The sequence below is a fragment of the Tiliqua scincoides genome, chromosome 4 (genome assembly GCF_035046505.1).
Source record: "Tiliqua scincoides isolate rTilSci1 chromosome 4, rTilSci1.hap2, whole genome shotgun sequence".
In the NCBI taxonomy this organism is placed as follows: Eukaryota; Metazoa; Chordata; class Lepidosauria; order Squamata; family Scincidae; genus Tiliqua; species Tiliqua scincoides.
In genome coordinates, this window is record NC_089824.1 from 153,062,348 (window position 1) to 153,080,873 (window position 18,526).

An 18,526-nucleotide genomic window follows, 5' to 3' on the forward strand; every position below is an offset into this window, starting at 1 on the left:
AATTTTCCCTGCTTGATGATGTCACTTCCGGCCATGACATCACCTCCAGGTTGATGATGTCCCTTCTGGCCATGACATCACTTTCAGTCATGGTCCCAACAGATTGTCATTTGAAAAAGTGGGTCCCGGCGCTACAAAGTTTGAGAACCACTGCAGTACAAGAAGCAGGTGGTGGTTTGGGGAGGAACAGCGTTCTTGAGTGTTGGGGTGGCAATAGGATACAGGGATCTTGTGTGCTCCCTGAGGTGGGCCCCTGTGAGATACAGGAAGCTGGGACTAGATGGGCCCTTAGCTTGATCCAGCAGGGCTCTTAGGTTCTTAAGAGCAGCCGTTCCTTTCAGACTCGCTGCAATGAGAAAACAGGCACAGCTGGGGAAGGCTCCGACTCCCTGCGCTGCTAGCTCACTAGCTGCAGGGCGGTTTCCTTATGGTTCACGCGTGGGGGGGGGGCAGAGGGCGGGAAACGTCCCCCCGCTCCAGCCTGCTCTGCCTTTGTGCCCAAGGGAAGGCTCCCCTTCCCTTCCCCTGCGGCTTGCGCAGCGCACCTCCACCCGCTTCCTTCCGCGAAGCCGGCAATTAAGGGAGCAGGCGGAGGCGCTCCCCTCTCAGCCTCGAAACTGCCCGGACCGGGAGCTCGGTCCCCACCCCGGAAGAGAAGCCGAGTGGCCGCCCCAGCCGGAGACTGAGAGCCTGGCGGGGAGGAGCAGACGGCTGGCCTATCGCTGCCTGGAGGTGCCCTTGGCTGGCGCGCCTTCATGTGCTCCGCGCCGGGGAGGGGGGGGAGGAAGAGGGGGAGGAGAGGAAGGCGCGCTCTTCCTTTCTCTGGGTCTGGAGGCCGTGGGGCGGCTCTCACTGCCCTCCTTGCTGGAAGGGGCAGAGCCCAAGGACGGAGGGGGTGCCTGGAGGAGACGCTCTCCTTCCCCGGAGTACCTCATTCCCCTCACTGCTGGTGGGTGATGGGGAGGCCCGGCGAGAGCCCCACTTTGCGCCTGATGCCCTCTGGGCCCCTGGGCTTCTTTCCCCATAGGCGCCCGGGGGGATCTAGTTGCCTGGTGCTGGGAGGGTTTGTTCTTCCCCTGGAGATCCCAAGAACATACCCACAGGCAGGGCAATCTATGCAGCTTCACTCCTTCCAGGAAGCGCCAAAGCCCAAGTGGCGGCTGTGAGTCACTCTCTCTGCGCCTGTAGGATGACGTGGGGAAGAGACACGTCTGGGGGCCCCATCCTGTCCAACTTGCCAGCACCGATGCAGCTCAGGAGGTCTCTGTGACTGCCTCCCCACCATAAGATGCAGTGCACCCCCCTCATTGCCACGGCACTGCCAAATCGGATCGGATTGGGGCCCTGGAACCTGCTCCCGCAGCCAGCGGTGGGGATCTGCTGTGGCGCATAATTCTGCAAGCTCACCAAGTAGATGGGCGAGTTCCTTTGGGAGTTCCCTCTTGCTGTGTAGATCCACCCCCCTCTGTCCTCACTGCCTGCTTCTGGATTCCTAACCATTCAGGTGGTTTATAATCCCTGCTGGCTTCAGCCCTTCATTAGCACTGAACCGAGAAGAAGGGAATGTGCAAAATGAATGGAAAAGGAAAAATGAAACTAATCTCAGTTGGGCTTCTGTGTTGAGGTGGTGGCTGTTGTTGAATCCCTTGACACAGTGACAAAATGTGAGAGCTTAATTCAGAACAGGTCAAGCAAAAACTCTCTTCAGTCTGCATTCTTTTTTGTTTTGTAACAGCTCTTTTATGTTGTCACATCTCAAAAAGGACATAGTGGAAATGGAAAAGGTGCAAAAGAGAGCGACTAAGATGATTGCTGGGCTGGGGCACCTTCCTTATGAGGAAAGGCTACAGCGTTTGGACCTCTTCAGCCTAGAAAAGAGATGCCTGAGGGGGGACATGATTGAGACATGCAAAATTATGCATGAGAAGGATAAAGTGGATAGAGAGATGCTCTTTACACTCTCACATAACACCAGAACCAGGGGACATCCACTAAAATTGAGTGTTGGGAGAGTTAGGACAAAAGAAAATATTTCTTTACTCAGCATGTGGTTGATCTGTGGAACTCCTTGCCACAAGATGTGGCGATGGCATCTGGCCTAGATGCCTTTAAAAGGGTATTGGACAATTTTCTGGAGGAAACATCCATGATGGGTTACAAGCCATGATGTGTATGTGCAACCTCCTGATTTTAGAAATGGGTTATGTCAGTTGCAAGGGAGGGCACCAGGATGCAGGTCTCTTGTTATCTGGTGTGCTCCCTGGGGCATTTGGTGGGCCTCTGTGAGATACAGGAAGCTGGACTAGATGGGCCTAAGGCCTGATCCAGTGGGGCTGTTCTTATGTTCTTGTGTCTTGCTGTGACCTGTTGTGCAGCCATTGACTGAACTGCATTCTGCTTGCTGATGTGGAGAGGCATAACTGGAAGCCCCAGCACCCTGGGTAGTGATGTCTATGATGTCACATAAATCTGTGATGTCATTTCCCAGTTCTCCCTGGTGGAGGAAGTGCTGGCTGGTTCGCACCCTTCTGTTCCTTTGGGGAGTGCCCACAAGAGAAGGAATGGGGGAGTGGAGCCACCAGCACCTCCTCCTCCAGGGAGAACCTGGAAGTGAGTGCCTTACACATTTGCCTCCCCCCCCAAGCAGTGCCTGGGGCAGGTGCCCCTCAGACTTTCTGACATTTTGATCAGGCAGTTTTAATTGAAGCTGGCCTATCTATTTCCCAAAATTTCTTTGTAGTTTGCCTCTGGGGTGCATGATGTCTTGGCCTGTGTATTACTGTCTCTGTTCTGATGGGGTGGAAAGTAGTGCCTCTGGTGTTTTTACTGTTGGAATTGGAGTGTGTCCTGGATTTCCACCTACTGGAGCATGAGTGCACTGGTTTTTAATAAAATATAGCCTTCATATAATACTGTAGAGTTTTCAAAGTGTTTTGCATTATCTCAGAAATCCTTATAACAGTCTTGTCAGGTAGATCAGTATTATCCCCATATTGCAGATGGGAAATGGCAGCTGAAACTGAGAAATAGTGGCTTACTTAAGAACACCTGGTGAACTGATAGCAGGAATGGTATTTAATTTATTATTTTCTTTTTTTTATATGTTTATACTCCTCCAAGGAGCTCAGGGTGGTGCACATTATTCCATCCATCATTTCATCACAACAGCCCTGTAAGGTAGGTTAGACTGTGACTGGTCCAGTGTCTCTCAGGAAGCTTCATGGCTGAATGAGGATTTGAACCTGGCTCTTTCAGATCTAAGTCCATCACCAGAACCACTATACCAGAGGATCCCAAACTGTGGCATTGCAATGCCCAAGCCGGGGAAGCTCTGCCTCTGTCCCCTTGAGGGGCAGAGTGACAGTGAAGGCAGCAGCAAGATGAGGATGATCAGGGTACTGCTGGGGAGGGAAGGGTTTTTTACACCTACGTGGAGGACACTATGGCTCTCTGGAGAGTCTGGGGAACCTGTGACCCCCTCTGCAACCTTCCTGGCAGCTCCCAACTGCTGTGTAAAAGAAAAAAAAAACCACTTCCTGTTTTCATTGCAAATCCAGAAGTTTTTCTTTGTTTTTCACAGTGGTTTGGTGCTGCCGGAAGGACTGCAGAGGGGGTTAGACCCTCCAGAGACCATTGTGACCCCCAGGTAAGTTTAAAAACCTTCCTTCCCCGGCAGCAGCGCGATTGTAATAGATTCTCTCTTTTACTAGAGCACAGTATCTGCAGATTTCAGTGTGTCATTCTAGAGCTAAAGTTTGACTAATTATCACTATGTGACATCCAGTCCCTGCCATGTCTTCGGAATCCTATGTCCATGCTCCTGTCCTGCTTGCCTGGACAAAGCCACCAGCATATGCCTGTTCTTTAGTTTTTATCTGTTCAGATTTTATCACACCCTTTCCAGAACAGCAGTGTGACTGTTATATCTCAAGCCTCCTCTCTTCCCCCACCTCATCCATTCTCTCCTTTATCTTTGCTGCCCCTTTGCTCACTCTTACTCCTGCTCAGCCTCCCATCAGCCACCTTACTTCCCGTTTTTGTTCCTGGCATCTTCCAACTCTCTCCTTATTCCCACCCTCAGCAACTCTCATGTACTATGTAACTGTAAGCCCAAACTGCATGTTTTCACTTCTCCCATAATCAAGACAAGAAACCTTTTTTTGGCATGTTTAAAATACAAACAGTGTAAAGCACAAAATTGGCTGGAGGGCAACATAAATCAAACAGTTCACCTTCAACCAGGCCTTGCTGCCTCAATTCAGCCATTTGGGACCAACATAGTAATACGTCTCTTAATAATCATTTTTATATATTTGGCCCCTCCCCCCCTCCCCGAAAGCTCTTCATTAACCCCACCGAGTATGTATGCAATTGTGTTCTGGTCATCCCAACCCCAGATAGTGGCCAAGATTGGTGCTAAGTAGCATATACGAAGATCTTGGTATAGTGTGCAATGTAATAACATGTGGGAAAGAGTTTCTAAATTTCCCATCCTACATAGGCAAACTCTGTCTGCAGCTGGAATGCCTCTATATCTGCCAAATAACTGCTCAGATGGGATGACATTGCATCTCGCTAGGGTAAATACCCTCCGTTCTTGGGGGCATTCCAAGAAATCAAAATATTTAGGCCTCCTTCCAGGTAGAACAGCAAGATGGAGATGTACTGGAGAGCAGGTTTTGTGGGCATTGCTATAAAGGTCCTGTTGTTTGATGTCAAGGAGCCTTTGTTTCAGGGTTCTGTAGGCCTGCTCTGCATCTAGAGCACCTAGCAAGTCTAAGGAGAGCACCATAGAACAGATTTTCTTACTCAGAAGAGCTAAGCCTGGAAAGAGAGGAGGATCGGGTAAGAGGCCCCAAATCAGGCTATCTTGATCTGACAGGTGATACACTCTGAGCCAATATCTAAAAGTCCTAAGCCATGCCAGGGTATCCACTCTGTGTTGACCAGCTTCCAAACAAAGAGTTGCATAGGCTACACAACGTGGCACCCCTAGTATCTTACGTAAGAACATCGCCTGCTCTCTCTCAATTGTGCAGTCGAAGGCCGGTGATCCATAATCACTATACTGTACTGTGTTCATGCTCAGATGTGACTGTGGGGGAAAAAGACCCAAGGCAGAGAAAATTAGCCTCCAGAGTCTTTGGTTATATCTTAGTTCTAATTGTTGTTGTGGGTGTGGTTCACACAGGACTGTGGAGTGGAAGTTATTCATATTCTTTCCCATGGCATATATAACCTTTTATTGCTCACTGAGTTGCATACAGTCTCCGTTCAGCTCAAAAATTAAATGTGGGAATGGAGCCTACAATAGTTATCCTGTTTGTCCTGAAAAGTTAAATGCAAGCTGGTGGGAAAGAGTGTATGTGCTGCCATATGTATCACCTATACACTTGGACTCTGTGTGAACCAGCCCATTAAATGTAAAAAGATCTTGTAAGCCACATTGTCCCTGACACCCAATCCTGCCACCTCTTGCAGATTTACTTGGAACTTTTCGTTTAGTATTGATGATTTTTTTTGACCAGAAACAGGTTTAAAAGAGCATGCTATTACCTGACACAAGGCCATTTTTCTTAACATTCGTTATTACAATAATATCTTGTCTTTGTTATTTTCATTTAGATACCAAGATCAAACACCTGAGAGAGAGATGATTGCCCTTGGTGGTTCACGCCTAGCAGGCAGGAACTGTGTTTTAATTCGATTAACAGCTTTGACCAATTGGAGAAAGTCCATTAATCCTTACCAGTTCTCCAGTGAGGCCTTGAAGGGATACAGACATCAAGTGACTAAGTGCCAACAATGGAATGAAAGCAGCACCACAAGATGCTACTTTATGACTAGAAGTTCCAACTTCTACCAAAGCTGTCTTAATCAAAGCCAAGGGTGGTTGCTGAATCCGAAGAATGCAGGAATACGCAATGTTGCATGTAGCTTCTCTAGAAAGCCTTGTACTTTCTCTGGGCAAAGGGTGAGAGGAAAGGAAGCTCTCCTAGGCATGTTACCTTCTTGCAAAGTACAAAACTTTCCTGCTGTCCAGATCTTCAGGCCTTTTCACCAGTCGTCTGCATTGAAGGCTGCTCCTGTTCCCATTGTCTTGATGATCTTGAAGCCAGTTCAGAAACTTCTTGCTATCATCGTTGGGAGGTAATGTATGATTGTTGCTGTGGGCAAATGGGATTCACTACATGCCCTATTGTGCTTTTATAGCAGTTTGCACATAAGTATGGCAAGGTACTTTACAAGCACTCTTGTGGGAAGCGTTCGTAAAGTCGATGAAAGCTCACAACTTGCTAGAAAGTTCCCTGTGGTGCTGTCTGAGCTCCTTTTTGTGATTGTTTTAAAGCCAGGGAGGACAACTAGGATAGCTGGGTGGTACTCTTCTCAGCTTGAATAGAGAGCAGTGCATTGCTGTGCTGTTCTCCAGATTAACAAGCAAGGGCATCCTCAGAAATGATTCTTGGTGGGGAAAGGAGGACACTTAATTGTAACTACAGGCCACCAGCCTACTTGACTCCCTGCAGTCATTTTATCACTGACACCTGTGCCTCCTGCACTACTGCATGCTGCTAAAGAGAAATGAGGACCGAAGATGCCAGAACTGTATGGGTAGATTACTACAATATGCAGTATTGTACATTTTGCGTCCAACAGGCAGTTTTAATGTTCAGTTTAAAAATACAGAAAGGGTTCTAGGTAGGCATTGTAACACAGATTCAAGCCATGCCCCCAAGGCTGCATTGCATGGCTCTTCCACAGAATCTACGTTCTGGCTCTGGAATGTCAGGCTTCAGGTCTGAAGCTAGTTGGACTTCTTTATTACTGTGTGCCTGTTTCTTTTAAAAGGAAATCCAGTGAAGTTTGCATGTTGAATTTAGAATTGGAGGCAAGAGGCAAGTAGCCCCTCTCCTCCATCTGCTGCTCCCTTCCCCCATACACCATGTTATGGAGTTTATCTAACTGTTAGGAAGAATAGCAGTCCTTTTTTCTGTTAGTACTATGAGGCTGTGGGCTCAGTTCTATCCAACTTTCTAGCACTGGCAGCCACAGTGCAGGCCCAAGGTAAGAGATTAAACTTTCCTTTACCTTAAGAATGCCTCTATGACTGCCCCCTCAACTGCAGGATGCCTTGTTGGTACGGCTGCATCAGTGCTAGAAAGTTGGATAGAATTGGGCCCTGCCTCTCTTCAATGGCGTCACTAGGATTCGCGTCACCTGGTGTGGGAGGCCTGTGCATCACCCCATGCAGTGGGCGGGGCTACGTCCCAGGTGGTGAGCGTGGTGATGTACCATCACTCCGCCCCCACTGGTGTTTTGGCTGTACTTTTTGTTAGAACACAGATATTTCAATGTGGTTTGTTTCATTGCATTCTGCATGAAATTACGCATTGATTGATATATAACACGATGGTATTATTCCTCCAAACTCTGATTTTGAAAACTTGTGGAGTCACACACACACACACACACACCAACTTACTAACACCTTATTGCAGCAGTTCCCAAACTTTTAGCACCGGGATCCACTTTTTAGAATGACAATCTGTCCAGGACCCATTGGAAGTGATGTCATGGCCAGAAGTGACATCATTAAGCAAATTAAAATAATTATAAATAATTAAATTAAAATAAAATAAATAATTAAATAAGGGGGAGCCAGTCCTGTTCCACCAAGTGAATCTACTCTGAAATAAATCCTATTGTGGTCAATGGGGCTTACTCTCAGGAAAGTGTGGGTAGGATTGCAGCCTGTGAGCCCAATCCTATGCATGTCTACTCTGAAGTAAGTCCCATAGTGGTCAATGGAGCTTACTCTGTAGTCTGCTTGCAATAACAACCCCCCCAAAAAGAATCAGTGAGATATTCAGCCCTCCCCAGTGCCCAGTTTAAAGTTCTCTTTCAGGCATATCAAGATAAGGACCCTCCTGGCTTTGCAAGTGCAAAATAGAAAACTTCCCCCTTACCAGTTGAAGTCTCTTTTTTTTGTCCTTTTTAGTGAGGGGGGGAGAGGCTGCCATCTGGAGCATTTGTTGCACTCCAGCTCCATCGAATCAGGACCATTCTGGTGTCCTCACATTTTCCTTTGCCTAGCCTGACCACCAGCCAAGGCACGTATGCCTACTCACAAGTAAACGCGACCGTGAGGCTGCTTCGCTTTCCATTGGATCAGGACCATTCTGATGTCCTCGGAGTCCTATCAGCCTGCCCTTTCCGATGGGCTAAGGCAAGTGTGCCTACTTGTGAGTAAACGCACAATATGGCTCATTTTCACTTTCCATAGGACTCCATGCATTTTTTCTTTCCGGCTTTTTTGCCATAGCCTTTGAATGAAAGGAGCTATTTCACTCTGGTTTTTTGCATTGCACTCCACCAGACATTCCACATCCAATGGTGTATGGCATGATGGGGTAGCTCCTAAAGCCGCGATTTTAGTGTGTCATCCCCCAGGGCGCATCACCCCCCGGTGCATCGCCTGGTGGGGTCCGCACCCCCCTAGCAACGCCAATGCCTCTCTTTCTGGTGCTGTTTTTCTAGTACATGTGTGTCAAGCTGTTTCTGATTCCAGGAAAGAGAAGTAGCAGCAGCCCTTAGGAGGAAGTGACTTTCTGTTCACCTGTGCCAAGAGGCAGGTGCTTTTTGCCCCAGGAAAATGACACATTGCACTAAGTGATTTAATGCATGCCCTATGCCTGTAAATCTGAAAGCAGCTACTGCTTTTTAGTGACATCTTGTAGACTTTTACCTCACAGATGATCAACTTAATTTCATCAAATTTGGATTAGCAGAAATATCAACTGCTCCCTTTATTTGGCATGATAGCTCTCTGCTCTTTTTTGAAGTTTTCACATATAAAGATGGGCATGCTGCAGTCACTTGGGAGTAAAAAAGCACATGGACAGAATAAAACGTGTCCAAAATATGGTTAGCTTGAAGTCACACCCAATTGGTGGTACAGATTCTCTTTCTCTGGCTTCCAACCTGTATTTTCAATGCAATTGATGCATTTCCCAAACACTGATTAGGAGTGAGGCACACTATCTCATAAAGATAGTGCTAATTTGTAATAAAAACTGCAAAATAAATTGGAGCATATCTTTCACTAGAAACATGTTGAGTGATGCTTTGTTACACAGTTTTCATTCGTATTGTATTGGCAACCTTCAGTCTCGAAAGACTATGGTATCGCGCTCTGAAAGGTGGTTCTGGCACAGCGTCTAGTGTGGCTGAAAAGGCCAATCCGGGAGTGACAATCCCTTCCACACCGGGAGCAAGTGCAGTCTGTCCCTGGTCTGTCTCCCTGGCTATGGGCCTTCCTTCTTTGCCTCTTAGCCTCAGACTGTTGGCAAAGTGTCTCCTCAAACTGGGAAAGGCCATGCTGCACAGCCTGCCTCCAAGCGGGCTGCTCAGAGGCCAGGGTTTCCCACTTGTTGAGGTCCATCACTAAGGCCTTCAGATCCCTCTTGCAGATGTCCTTGTATCGCAGCTGTGGTCTACCTGTAGGGCGCTTTCCTTGCACGAGTTCTCCATAGAGGAGATCCTTTGGGATCCGGCCATCATCCATTCTCACGACATGACCAAGCCAACGCAGGCGTCTCTGTTTCAGCAGTGAATACATGCTAGGGATTCCAGCACGTTCCAGGACTGTGTTGTTTGGAACTTTGTCCTGCCAGGTGATGCTGAGGATGTGTCGGAGGCAGCGCATGTGGACTGATGTATAAAACTTGTCCTAAATATTTCAGCCTTTTTCATCTCACAGTACACTGACAAGGTACTGAAATTGTCAAGGCACACCATCAGTTTTTTGACAACTGTCAAGGCACATCATGCTGTTGGTAGGGGGCTCATATTCCCCAGTGGTCCTGCTAATAAATGACCCTGCCCCCAAACTCCCGTGGCACATCTGCAGACCATTTGCAGCACACCAGTGTGCCATGGCACAGTGGTTGAAAATGGCTGATGTAATTGCTTGCTTTTCTTAGGTTTTAACAGTGGTTTGGTAGAAACTTGATTTCATTCCTTTCTCTTCAGAGCTTGTGTGAAGCATGTTATGAAGCAGTTTATAACAAACTGAATGCTAATGTACTGAAACAAGAAGACTTGCTGGTTTTTGGTTGATTTTCTTGATAGTTTTAGTTGGTGGCTCCCGCAATCTGGGCATATCATACTCATGGTAGGACATCAGCCCATCTCTGCCTTGTATGTATGTCCTGATAACGCCATACCTTTGCACGGTTCTCATGATCCTTGTACCTCAGAAGGATTGTGATAATCTGGGGCAGTGAGTGTAGTTTGTGTCCTCTCTGCACATTGTTGAATTGTGATTAGGGTGTGCCTGACCTCATGTTGTATGTAGTATTTCTGGAAAAGTGGTATGCGCACACTGACCTTAAGAAGAGTGCAGTAGGTTGTACTTGAAATATGAAGAATACATTTTTCCCCAACAAGTTTAAATCTGAAAAGCTGCTTAGGCTTGCCAAAGGGGCCTGCTAGTCCTGTGGAATTTTTGGCAGCTCGTGCCCCCATTCTCCCTACCCTATGCCATATAACAAACTGCTTTTGAAACCCTTTCTCAGTTTTGAAAACAGTTTTTCCTTGTGGCATGAAGGACTGCTGTTTGAGCACAACAAGTCTAAGACCCCCTTGGGCTGCTGGAACCCATCTCGAAGTTCTTTGGAGCCCGGCCACAAACTTCGCATACATTGGTTTAGTCGTCAGGCAGGCCGGAAAAGCAAATGCTGCTCTCCTTGTACTTTTTACCATATGGATGTTCTTCTGCTGCTTGAGAAATTGACAATAAGATTTAAATTCCACAGATATTCATATACAAATGGGGCTTTATGAAAAGAATCCATGGCATATGTGGTAAATCCCACCCCTAATTTAACATTTTTTGGTTAAGACATGCCAAAAATTCCCATTATTTTTATTGTAAATATAACTTTGATTGTGTTTTTTTCTTCTTTTCAGCAAGAGAACATACTCCTTTAAAACTGTTACACTTTATCTTCAGTTTTATTTACTACACGTTCTTTCTTTTTCTGTTCTCAAAGGTTCCCAGAGTTATTCCTTTAGTTCTGTAAAATATATTTCTTGTTTGTTTTTTAAGCTGAGTGTACCTTTTTTTTCCCTTTTCAGTCACTTTTTTCCTTCACTTTCCAAGTTTGGATTAAGCATGTTTGTTTGTTTTTTCTATTCTCTGTGCCCCCGCCCCACCTGCATCTACCTCTGTTTTCTTTGCATGTGAGAGGCCATTTTCTGCTCAGGTGTGTAGGTGTACTATATACATTCGTTCCTATTTCAATCTTCCTCTTTAGCTGTATTGCAGGTTAACATTTCTTTGGCCTGTAATTGATAAACTTTTTAAAGCTATGTTCGTGTTAACTGATCTATCCTACTGTATAAATTACGATTTACACTGTAATCTATGCGTAACTATTTGAAAGTATGTAAGCCTTATTCAGCACAACGTGTTGCAACCTTAGTTACATTAATTTAATCAGTTACTGTTGTTCTGAGTTGGATACTCTGAAACTCTGTGATCCTGCTGCAGGCTCCTGAATGCGTTCATGAAGGAAGGTTCTGAATGTGTCTCTAGGCATGCACGAATGGGTCCTGTTCACTCAGCAAAGAAATATGCTAGAACCACACCAGTTTCTCTCCCCCACCCCTTAGCAAACAGAAGGATTCAGTTGTTGGGTGTGTTCCCATTTTTTTCAGAGTTCTTAGCTCAATAGAGAAAACAAGAACACACCCAACAACTGAATCCTTCTGTTTGGTAAATGGGGGGGGGGGAAAGCTGGTGTGGGTCCAGCATATTTCTTTGCCCCCACCTCTCATGTAATTTTGCTGAGTAGGGAGCTTGTTCTTCTTGCATTCCACTGAACCTACTCCTTCTGTCTGTATTCCCTCTCCCTGGGCTTTGTACAATTCCTCATTCCTCAGTCCTCATGGTACATCTGCCCAACCCAATGGATCATGCCATTTTTTTCATTGCTTTCCAATTTGTCTCTCAACAAAGTCCAGGTTTTCCTGAAAACCCATAGTATTGCCCTACTAATGACTACAGAAACTAGGTCTCTCTTTCCTCCTGTTCTTGCAACCTGTTCATCTACATGTGCTGCATACCCACTTGAGAGACATGAAAACGGACACAAGTGCAGTTTTGGCGCTTGCTGTATCGGTGTGCTTTCGCATTTCTTTCCGGCCTCTTTGGAATATGTCTGTGGCTTACTTGAGTGCTTCAAATGTGATTATTCACTCTTCTAGCCCACTAGGCTGGGTATTAGTTAGCCTCAAATGTACTTGTTCCAAGGAACAGTCTTTTTGCTGCTAGTCTTACCTTTGCCCATCACTCAGAGGGAGGAGAAAGGAAGCTGGTAGTGCTGTGATTGAAATGCAACAGTAGGGTGTAGTTGTCATTTGCAGCTTGACTAGGGCAAATGATAACCTTGACATTCACAATAAACATGATTTTTTTTTTTTGGTACTTTACAGAAGCATAAGAAAATGGTGGAGTGCACTTCCTCCGAACAAAAAGGAGCTAGTTAAAGAAGCTGCAAGAAGAAATAAATGGAAGATAAGCCTGGGTCTTTGCAGCCTTGGAGTTGTATTTATCATGTTTTATTTTACTCACTTGGAGGAAACGCCGATCACCGGACGTGCTCGGCTTCTGGTGTTTGGGAAGGAGCATTTAGCGGAACTGTCCCAGATTGAATATAACATGGTAGGTAATAGTTGAAGCAAGGAAGTGAACAAAACAAAGTAATTCCTCTTCCCTTTTTTATTTTTTTTTTAAAGGCAAGCTTATTCTGTTCTTGTAAGGGTGTGGTGTATGAGAGGTGTATTGATGTTGAAATAACCCTTGTTATTGAGGGCATTCCCCAGATCCTGGGCATGACTTCTGACTGTACATCACTCTTAGTCAAGTACAGTTTTTCCCTTTGCAGTATATAAATCAGTGAAGCCTGATTTTCAAAGCAAAACTTGTCAGACCAGTAGGATGAGTTGCTGTGATCTGAGGAATAATAGTCTTTCTTTTTATCAGCATATTGAGAATTCATATCTCATGTGTCTGCTACAGTCTGTTCCTTGGATCCTTGTCTCAAGGACACACCCATGTGACGTTGTGGGGGGGGCGCAGAGGGGTTTCTTCCTGTAGTTGGGCCGCACAAGCTCTGTCCTCATGGCTTCAAGTAAATACATGACTGAAACTGGTCTTAACTCGGGAATGTTACACTATGTGCTGCTGGGCAGCAAGGGTGTGGAGGAGCCTAGACACGTCCCTGGTGTAACACTTCCTTGCAGTGGGAGATTTTTCGGCTACAGGAAAGCTCCTGAGCTCCATAGACTGCCAAACTGACTCTGCAACAACTTCCTTCAGGGCATTCTTAGTGAGTCTGGTGCTGAGATTAATCTAATTGATTTTCCCTGCAGCATTCCCTCCCCTGCTGAAGGAGGCAGGATGTGCTGCTTTATAATTTCTGAAGCCTGGCTGGAGAGGGGCATGCATTTTCTCCTGTACTTCAATTTTCTGGCTGACCAGAGCAGTATAGGTATAATAGCCAGTGATGCCAGCAGGCCATGCCGCACCGACACTACAGTCGCCCTGCATAGTAAGGAACTTAAAAGATTATCAATATGAAAAGAAGGTGCTTCGATAATCATGGTTCAGCAGTGCTTTGTGCCTTGGTGGTCCTGTAGGATCTGGTGACGTCTTCTCCAGCTCTGTTCCTAATAGCAAGCACAAGAGATGTTCAAAACACATAGACCACTCACATGAGGTCCAAAACACAAAGCCACTCACATGAGGTCTCTTGTTATCTGGTGTGCTCCCTGGGGCATTTGGTGGGCCGCTGTGAGATACAGGAAGCTGGACTAGATGGGCCTATGGCCTGATCCAGTGGGGCTGTTCTTATGTTCTTATGTAAGAGAAACATCCTTTCTGAGCATGTACTGTTGTCCCAAATGTGTATCTCAGCTCATTAAATGTTTTTCGCTGCTAATGTTGCATGAATGAACCAGACCTGCTTAAAAGCATGCTGAATTTGGGTGACTCATATTCTTTTGTGAATACCAGTAGATCTCAGATTTTTATGAAATGGACATTTTCCGTCCTCCCAACATTCCTAACTAGAAACCTCATTTGACTATGGTGCATTCTTGGAGTAGGGCTCATTCTGTGAGGGGAAGACCCATGTGGTCAGGCCTCACTCTACAGTTGCGATTTTCAACCGGTGTGCCATGGCACACTGGTGTCCTGTGAAAGGTCCGCAGGTGTGCCATGGGAATTTGCAGTTGACGAACAGCCGTTTGAAGATCAGCAGATTATTTTGTTCTGAGAGAAGCACTTTAAAGTGGAACCTAAAATTTGTGTTCCACCAAATATCACTTGTCTGAAGCAAAATAACATTTAGCATTTTTAAAATTGACTCTTATATTGGTGATACTAAATCCTTCATGTGTATCGGTGTATATTGTAATTTTGAACTACCATTTGTATGGCATGATTATGTCCATACAATTATGATTGTATGTTCTTCTCTCTCTCTCTCTCTCTCTCTCTCTCTCTCTCGCTTCAGTGGGTAGAGGACTTTAAAGATAAAATGTTACCCGAAACAGACCCTCGTTATAAAGCGACGAAGCACATTGTTCTCCACTTGGCTGAAAGCAACAAGGATATCCCCCAGATCTCAGAGGTCAGCTGGACAGTCCATGTAGTGGAGGAGCCTGGCATGAATGCTTTTGCACTTCCAGTAGGTAAAAATGGGGGAAGACAAGCTATGTTTCTATTCTTCTTCTTCGTTGCCTTGGAGATGCCCGTGGCACAAAAGGCAGGATGCAAATGTGTTCAACAATAAATAAGCTTGGGAAGAAGCTATTGAAGTAGCTTGTTTTACAGTGCATTTTCTTTTTGCCTACAGAATGGACAGATATTTGTTTTCACTGGTTTGCTGACTGCTGTGTCAGATATCCATCAACTTTCTTTTATTTTGGGACATGAAATGGCTCATGCTATTCTGGGACATGCTGTAAGTATTCATTCTCTCTTTTTCTCATTTTAAAGCACTGACTTTTAAAAATTCTTTTATAAATTTTGTTTATGGTTGCTTGCAATCAGTAACATGGGAAGCTATCCTATCAAAATGATGTAACAAAACTCACAGTCAATAACCTTGGACCTGGTATCTATGCAGATAATATTGTATGTGTGTGATTGTCAATTTACTGAACAGCCATGAACACATGCTAGGTGCATAGAGTACAGCTGAACAGGGCATGAGCCTGGAGTTCTTGATGTGCTTGAAATCAAGGCAGAATTGCCCTAAAATGGTGTATAAAGTTACCTAATCTCAGACTGATACTGCAGAGCAATTAAATATTGCATCTAATATTTCCATGTATGAGTGGAGCCTTGGTATCCATGGGGGATTTGTTCTCGAACCCCCCATGGACACAAAAACCCACAGATAAGCAAACGTGGTTTTTGGCTCCTTATGCCCTCCAAAAGGGACTCTGGTGGGCTTTCTGAATTCCACAGAGACTGTGTTCATCCGCCTGTGGGCCTCAGAATGCCTCATACAGGTGAAAAAAGTATAACTTCTAGTTTTTGGAGGAAAACCACAAGTGACGTTTTTATGCCTTTTAAAGGAGCTAATGCCTTTAAAGGCATAAAAATGTCACTTTTGGTTTTCCTCCAAAAACTGGAAGTTATACTTTTTTCACCTGTAGGAGGCATTCTTAAGCTTGCAAAGGCAGCAGGCAGAAACACACTGCCCCTGTGGGCTTCAGAAAGATCTGTGGACTTGACCAGAGCGCAGCTCCAGTTCCCTTCGAAGGGTTGAGGTTGAACCATTTCTGTGATAGAAAATCTGCAGTTACGTGGGCTCAACCTGTTTTTTAAACTGTTGTTAGGATTATGGAAAACTCTATACGTGACTGAGATTAAGTCACAAAGAAAACAACTTCATTTTCTTTCTTTTTAGGCAGAGAAGGCAAGCCTGGTTCATTTCGTGGATTTCCTGTCGCTTATTCTTCTCACAATGATTTGGGCAGTCTGTCCTCGAGACAGTCTAGCAATTCTAGGCCAGTGGATCCATTCCAAGTTTCAAGAGGTAGGATAATTAGGCTCTGCTCAGTGCCTTGCCCTCCAGTTTGGCCTAGGTCTGGTATCAGTTTGGGGTTTCTGTGTCAAAGGGCGTGTCAACCACTGTTGAAATGGGAAGCTAGACGGGATGAATGCTGGGTCTGATCCAGTTCACTGTGAGTCTGCATATGCTTTTTGGCATACATGTGTATGGCTAGATGATCATATTTTGACTTGTTTGCTTAAAACAGTGGAAAGAAGTTGTGGCAGAGAATGGTAGAGAGGTGTCATGTTATGTACAAAGAGGGACTCTCTTTATAAGACAGAATTAGGGAGTGGAAACTTTGACTTAAAGTGATAAGATTTATAAAGAGGAATTTTTCCACCTAAGAAATAAGAGGCTATAAATAGGGGTACCAGGGATTTACTGCTAAGATAGTGTTTGTGCAGGAAAACCAAATATCCAGGGAGGGCATGATGCAAATACTGAAATCCTATACCTACTTACCTGGGAGTAAGTTCTATAGAACTCAGTGGGGCTTACTTCTGAGGAGATGTGCACAGAATTGTACTGAAGGACCCTCTCCCTGTTACTCCAATTAATAACAGCCCACAATGCCAAAACACAACAAATACCAAAGTTTACAACATGGAACTGTACTAGTGATGTCCTTTGAAGAGAGCCCAGTGGAAGGTGGGGAAGAGAAAGAAGATCACACAGGCAGTACAATGACATAATGTAAATACTGTATCCTGCACTGTCCCTTTAAGAATGTGGAGTTGAAAAGAGCTTCTGTAAAATCCAGACTGCCCTTTTCAAACCTCAGAGAGAAAGAAGAGCATGTGGGACATAAGTTCAGGGAATTTTTAACACTCAGTTCTTGAAAAAGTTGAGTGCTTATATGCAGGAAATATGTAAGTGGGGGCCCATAGTTGTTGGCAACCTTCAGTCTCAAAAGACTATGGTATTGTGCTCTGAAAGGTGGTTCTGGAACAGCGTCTAGTGTGGCTGAAAAGGCCAATTCAGGAGTGAAATCCCTTCCACAGACCTCCAGCACCTGACCAATAAATACGTAGGGGACTTGGTGTACTGTCATCTTCTAGACCTCAGTCTTGAACACTCTGAGAGTACAGTTTTCTGTTCTTTCTCTGGGCCTCTGCTCTGAGCCAGAAACATTTTTCTTAGAAACTCATTCTACTGGACCCTGCGAGACTACTGAGTGGAACCTACTTGTCTAGAATCAATAATTTAAATTCTACCATAGCATTCATCACTTGCAATATTTACTCCTTGCATCTGAAAAAAAGGTTACATTTGCAGCTGAACTTCCATCTCCTTTTTTGCCTCTGGGTTTTTGAAAGCTAGACTGATCACCTAGAAGATGGTATGAAATGCAGTGTGGCATGGGTGACTGGGCGTATGCATATTTTTATTTAGCCAGTATTATAGTATTTTAGTTGTTTGGGGGAAACCATAAAGATCTCAGAAAATGAATGGGTTAGTCTCAGAACTTTGAATGCCTTAAGATCCTTCCACTTGGCTTCTTCTGACTCCAAGCTCTAAGGCTCATTAACCAGAAACAGAAAAGAAGATAAATGACCCTGTCCTTGCTGCAGAGTTGCTTGTTACATTTGAACTTCATGCCAGTCTGGAATAAAATCCAAGATGTTGGAAAAGGCGGCTGAGCTGGGAAAAACGATCAGGGTAATCGATGAGACTTCAGCACCATTCTTCCTTGTAGTACACAAGTTGCCAAGCCCAGGTCTCTACTCCTTGCCACACTTGGCAGTTTTGTTCTCTCCGTGTTCTAAAGTGAAAAATGTCCATGGAAGTACTTTTTTCTCTTTGAAATGGAGCAGCCAGGATCACTTTGAGGGTTGCAGAAATCAGCTAGCTGTTTTTATTGTTTCCTGGCTTCTACAAGTGCCTGGGCTGGGTAAGTTGCTGCTTCCTCCATGTCATGTGTACAGGTATGTGCCACTTATGTTCTGAGGAGCAGGTCTTTAGGTAGTTTTGTCATTTTGTGAACATTCTTAGTGCACAGCGCCGCCTTGTGGGACAATCTGGTATAGCCTGTTGCTCCTAGGCTACAAACCTATGCAAACCTTGATTCTAATCTTATGGGGCTGTTGTCGTTTATGTAGTCCATCATTGGCGGAACATAATTCTTGTTCTAGCAACCATCCTTTGTCAGCCCCTCTTGCAAGGTTGGAAACTTCTGTTATGACTCGCTGGTTCCCACAGTATTTGGTATGGTGACTCCATTCTGAGACTGGTGTTTTAGTTAACCTACTAGTTTTCTTGCATTGGTAATGAAGACTAATGGTGTCAGCTGGAAGTCAGGGAAGCACACATTTGAGATGCCTTTAAAAATGTGCTTGTAAGCTCTGGTCCCCCATAGTCATTGGGTGAGGTGGGGAAATGAATTAGGCAGTGTT

At 45.1% G+C, this 18,526-nt stretch overlaps 1 protein-coding gene across 6 annotated transcripts in view; it reads left to right on the top strand.

Moving 5' to 3' along the window:
* The first annotated feature begins 709 nt into the window (after window positions 1-709).
* OMA1 (OMA1 zinc metallopeptidase) overlaps window positions 710-18,526 on the top strand; it is a 45,270-nt gene continuing 27,453 nt past the window's right edge. The window contains exons 1-8 of one of the 6 annotated variants that reach the window (XM_066626351.1): window positions 796-949; window positions 3,121-3,177; window positions 3,581-3,646; window positions 5,626-6,150; window positions 12,499-12,727; window positions 14,583-14,756; window positions 14,925-15,032; window positions 15,987-16,115. In XM_066626351.1, coding sequence (XP_066482448.1) covers window positions 5,654-6,150; window positions 12,499-12,727; window positions 14,583-14,756; window positions 14,925-15,032; window positions 15,987-16,115 — 1,137 coding nt within the window. In that variant the 5' untranslated portion in view covers window positions 796-949; window positions 3,121-3,177; window positions 3,581-3,646; window positions 5,626-5,653. Of the gene's footprint in view, window positions 733-795; window positions 950-1,448; window positions 1,505-3,120; window positions 3,178-3,580; window positions 3,647-5,625; window positions 6,151-12,498; window positions 12,728-14,582; window positions 14,757-14,924; window positions 15,033-15,986; window positions 16,116-18,526 lie in introns of those variants that run through there. The other 5 variants (XM_066626350.1, XM_066626352.1, XM_066626355.1 and 2 more) reach the window with 5 other exon arrangements.